This window comes from Micromys minutus, assembly GCF_963924665.1.
Source record: "Micromys minutus genome assembly, chromosome: 3".
Lineage (NCBI taxonomy): Eukaryota > Metazoa > Chordata > Mammalia > Rodentia > Muridae > Micromys > Micromys minutus.
The window spans coordinates 15481875-15487421 of record NC_137972.1 but is presented as its reverse complement, the minus strand read 5'-3'; the positions used below and the strand labels follow the sequence as shown (position 1 = coordinate 15487421).

At 35.7% G+C, this 5547-nt stretch overlaps 1 protein-coding gene across 1 annotated transcript; it reads right to left on the bottom strand.

The window, feature by feature from the left end:
* Positions 1-392: 392 nt before the first annotated feature.
* On the bottom strand, positions 393-1355 carry LOC308418374 (taste receptor type 2 member 129-like; the record flags this gene model as incomplete). Its single annotated transcript, XM_080913732.1, has 1 exon — positions 393-1355. The coding sequence occupies one exon, from the start codon at positions 1353-1355 to the stop codon at positions 393-395; it is 963 nt and encodes a 320-aa protein (XP_080769858.1).
* Between the last annotated feature and the right edge of the window lie 4192 nt (positions 1356-5547).

The following is a 5547-nucleotide window of genomic DNA, read 5'->3' as shown; positions in this document are numbered from 1 at the left end:
AAAAAACAAATATATATTATATATATACATATATATATATATATAGTACTAAAATTATAAGTGTATTTAAGAATTTTAAATTCTGAAACTAGTTCTTTGGGTATCATAATTGTAGTTGAGTAGCTCATGCTTCTCAGTTTTTACCGAGCTTTTTCTCAATTAAACCTGAAATAAGAATTGATTTTAGTTAATCTAACATCTAAAAATATACTTTATCCTATATATTATAACCTTATAATTTTAAATTACAGATGTGTATTTTGCTTCTCTGATGTTGTGAAATATTTGCATATATTTTAACTGGATAGAACAAACACAACCAATAAAGCAATGTAAAACACTTTTTAAAGAAAATTAATAATCTTGGAGAATTTCTTATGAACTCAGTTTGTTCAGAATATGCAAAATAATCTGCAATATATTTTAGGGCTCTGTGATGTGAAACCGCGCTTCAGCCACCACAGCACAGAAAGAAATGTCTGCCTCAGGTTTGTGTTTCCCCAGATCAAGACACACGAGTGTCCCGAAGGAAAAAGTGCTGCAACAATCTCAAAGAACCTGACATAAAGAATGTTCTCCAACAACTCAGTCTTCAAGAGTTGCATGCAAATAGCCAGAAAGAAAATGGAACAGAGAAGGACATAGGTGATCATGGTTTTTAAGGCTTTGATGTGGGCATGGGCGAGGGCATCTCTGCGTCTGTGCACATGTTGTAGCATCCTTTTTCGATGTCTCCACAAGGAGAGGATCAGCAGGAGAAAAGTGGACTGAGACAGTGCAAAGGGTAGGGATGTGAAAACACAGTTGTTAATGAGTAAAATAACCTTGTAAAATCTTACCGTGTTACTGGAAGTGAAATCATACAGCAGATTGCTGCTGCCATTACCCATCTGGATATCAATGTATGAGTTTATCAGCAAAGTGTTTAGAAGCAAGAAAGCCAAAGACATGAGCAAAGTCCCTGAAACCACCTGGTTAATCCTCATCTTTAAGAAAACAAAAATAGAGTTAGAAAAGTTAGCAATTTTAAGGAAATAAAAAAGGCCAAGGCATGCGGCAAGCCACATGCCAAAATGATTGCTGAAAATCAAATGGAAATTAATTAATTTTGCTACTCTTCTAGTTAGCAATACATTTGGGTACAGTACAGACACTGATATAGCAGTGAGTACAGTCAAAAGTATGTAGATTCTGGAGAAGGCCAAGGCTATGATTATTTGGTTCACTGCAGAGATCTTTCTTCTCTTGATCCAGTTCATGCAGTTCACCAGCGCTATGAATCCATTTCCAAAGCATCCTAGTATGATTTCTACAGTTACAATAAATGTAAATATGCTGGGTATGATTCCATCCATTGTCTCTAACAAAAATTATGCTTTATGAGGTCACTGTAGTCTTGAATCCTCATTTCACATTTAATTTTTAAGATGCTCAGTGTAGTAACAAATATCAAGTATGAAGCTTTGACAGTATCATGTTCATAGCACAATACTTTTTCTGAGAATGACATTTTCTCCCATTCAGTTCAACCAAGCTGTACCAAGAGTACACTCTTTAGACCACGTGCTGTGGAGCATTTTGAGTGAATCCAAAAGGAAATATTAAGTCTTCATGTTCTAAGATGAAAATAAATACACGTTAATAGAATTGCTTCCATGATTCTGCCACAATACCAATTTAATCTGGTTACTGCAGCTATTGGCAAGTAACTCCAAATATTCTAACATACAGAGGGCAATCAGGACCTAGACTTGTGTAAGGAGCTTTCTGAGTACTAGTGGTGACAAAGCTAGCATTCTGTCGAAGCTCTTAATGCAGAAATTTTGATTTGTCTGATCATGCTACAGACATTTCATGCATATTACATGCACAAATACCCATACCATATGCACTTACTTGAATCACAATCTTTTGTTTCACATTCAGATGTTTATAAATGATTTCAATTTTTATTATACATCCACCATGGTCCTGTTTCAGTTGTTCTGACACTATCTAAAATGCATTATGAAATAAATGCTTTAGAATTAATGTAAAATTTAGCAGAATTAGAACTTTTAACTATCCATGTAGAGTGGTACTGATGTTTCTGTTGTGTTATGAAACAGAAATGAGCAGGGATGAGTTCATGTACTCAGAAAGAATTCTCATCATTTTCTACCTTCCCCTTCTCTATTTAATTTTTTCATTAATACTAAGTTACTATAAAATGATCATTCCTAGCTTCTCACACCTTCCTCCAACATGTATTTGGTTATCATCACTCACAGAAACAAAGACAAATAAAACAGGCTGGTTATATTTTTAAAATGAGCTTAATAATATAATTATTGACAACTTAATAGAGTTAATGAATTTACAGAGAAGCAAATTTAGGAATAATTATCAAAAATAACAGGAAAATACATTTCATTAGTTTTAGAGATTAAGGAGAAACACACGCGAAATTTTATTACAACGGTTCTATATTATCCTCAGCAACCTGAATTAATTATCTTTTAAAAACTGCATATATGCTAAAAATTCTCACAATTTTATTATATTTACATCAAAAATATTAAAATAATCGATAAAAACACAGAATTGAAAAATTTTAAGTCAATTTTTAAGAGTTGAAAAATGCACCCACCTCCAGGGGCAGAAATACACTGGCTGTTCCCTCAGGTGTCAAGGATGAGCTCAGGAAGAGTAGAAACAGGAATGCAAACACCTGAGGGTGTGGCTGTGTAAAGCAGGTTAAGGTGGTAGTGCTAACTGGGCTATGTAATGACTATTGCATTGGCAAATTGGTATGTACACTTATAGCTCACTGGGAATAAGGCTATGGGAGCAATGCATCTTTAGAAGAGTCACTCCTCTGGGAATGGTTTCCTCATTTAACTCAGAGATAAGGAAAGACAAACAGTCCAACACTGTGCCCTAGAGAACAGCAAAAGGCAATCATTTCAACAGATGTTACTATTATTTATTCAATGATATAAAGATGTCAACAAGAAAAAGTGTAGCTCAAATTTAGCCATAAGGATCAAGTGGCTGGGGAGAAATCTCTACTGGGATTCCAGGATATTACCTTCTCCAGTCAGTTTTCAGCTGGAAGCTGTGAACAACTTTTCCCACAATCGCTGTCTTTTGCTATCCCTCCTTTGCTTTAGGTGCCTCAGCAGAGTGAACATTCTACATGGCCTAAAACTATCAAAAGGAAACCCCATCTAGTTGACCTACAGAATCTCATCTAGTTGATTTCTGGTGGATGTCTTCAGTTTTGAATATGGTGCTCTTATGCTATTTATTGTCTATCTATATTTTATTTGTTCCTTTACTTTGGTTTGTTTAATAAATTCACTCATCCAAAACTCAAAATGTGTCTGTTGGAGATCATTCTCTCCACCATACAGAACAGGTTATTCAAAAAATTAATTTTCTGCAAGGGAAGATTGTTCTCATTGTTAGTCCCATTGCCTAGTCTTAGAACTATATCTTTCCTTAAAGCTTGAAAATATCATAGGCTTTCCCTTGTGAAACATCATCTTTCCAGACAAGTAAGATAATACTGAGGACGATTTTAACATAATTCTTCTATAATCCAAAATTTGAATTGAGTGCCCAAGAGAGAGGCAGTATCTTTACACATTTTAGAGATAATGTTTATGCAAGTACCCTTGCCTTTGTAATAATTCTAGTGAATTTGAGCAATCAAAAATATTTTACCCAAATTCTTTCTATCAGGGTCATATTATCTATAAGTTTTATATAATGCACACATTCCTATAAATAGGTAAAATGCTGTACTAAATGTAAAATAAAATTAAGTGCTAGAACACCGTCATTCTAATTTAATAAAAAAATTAAAATAATTATTTTTAAAATTTTTCCTTTTGAAAAAATTTTTTTCCTTTTGCAGTATTTTTAGAGTTGATGCTAAAGACATGTTTGATAATAGTGGAAAGTTTGTTTTATTGTGATGGCTGAGAAATTCTACTTCTAAACTTGAATCCCTGTCAACCTAAAGAGATATTTAGCTTGCTTCTCACTGGAAAAAATTGTAAAGGAAGTCAGCAAGATGACCTTTGAACTGAGTGAAAGCACTGAGCCCTATGTTTGGAGGAGACACATTTTAGGAGAGCAGGCAGGCAGCTGAGAAGTGGTGAAGATGATGTCTTCACAGCATAGAATGAGGCCAATTATTGTACAAGAAGAAACGATAGGCAGGCCTAAGTTTAGGATTAGGAGAAGGAGCCAGAGCAAGGGGAAGCAGCTGGAAGCAACATGGAGGCAGATGTTAAAATTCTTCTCTACACAGAGGCCATTATGAATATTTTAAAGGGATGGGTGTGTTCAGAATTTGATGCTGTCTAGATGAAAAAAATATATCTTATCAATTGGATCAGAGGTATTTTGTGTTGTGTTTTTTGTCTTATGGTGAGTTAATTGAGTTTAACAGAAAGTGCACTAGCTGGTCACATCGAGCTTGCTTAGTGGAATAGGGATGTATGTGCCTGGCATGGTAACAACTCGCCAAGGGAACAGTGAGGGAAAGCAGCAAGGCAGGTTGCTGCAATGGAGCAGATTGTGGACTGTCTGGGTTGGAGAGTACCCTGAGTACAAGCATGGAGCTGCTGAGATAGACTGGCACTGGTTCCTGTGGCCAAGCAGATCTCAATCAGGAGAAGCTGGGACCAGCCAGGTGTGGTACACACATAAACAAAATATCTACTGCAACAAGGTGGTCCTCTGGAAGATGAGAAAAGATCAATAAACAACAGTGAAGGACTAATTATATAAAAGCCCCAGGACTGTTAAGAAACTCCAGACAGGAAAGTTGTCATGCTGATGACACCATCTACAGGAAGTTGGGATCTGGAATGCATCTGATTAAAATTATTCTATTGGTATTTAAAACCTTGAGGTTATAGACGGTGAGGTCCGATAATGAAATCTTGCACCCCAAAAGTTGTTTTTTCTGCCTCTACCCATCCCTATTCTCACCAGGACTCAGTGATAATATAGTGGGTGCAGACCCACACAAGAGCTGCTGCCTTCATTGCTCTGATTAAAGAAACAGCTGCTTCTGTATAGGTGCAAGAACTTGAACAAGCTTTCCCAGTGATGCTTGAAGTTAAGGTTAATGATTCTGGAGAGGTCAGATTCGTAGATGTAGAGAAAGTGACCGCCAAAATCATGGATTTTCAAGATCAGAGTCTGGTTAGTCTATAACTCTAGAAGACTGCACTAAAAGTAGATTCCTCTGCTTAATCTTTGTAATGATAGGCTCCACTCACTTTTTCGCATTGAGGCAATAAAATGACTAGCATCCAAGGAATGGTATCAGTCAATTATCCCTTGGTGAATAAACAAAAAGTATGCCACCAACATCTCCAGGATATGCCAAAATATAGTTTCCCAATAATCGTTTATAGTAATAAATCTCTTTATGATTCTCAGATCTTACTTTATGGCAAGCTAAGAAATCAGGATGATATAATAGGCACTTCAGACACATTTTCTTTATGAATTAAAAGTGAAGTCTCATTTCTCTAAAATGCTGGA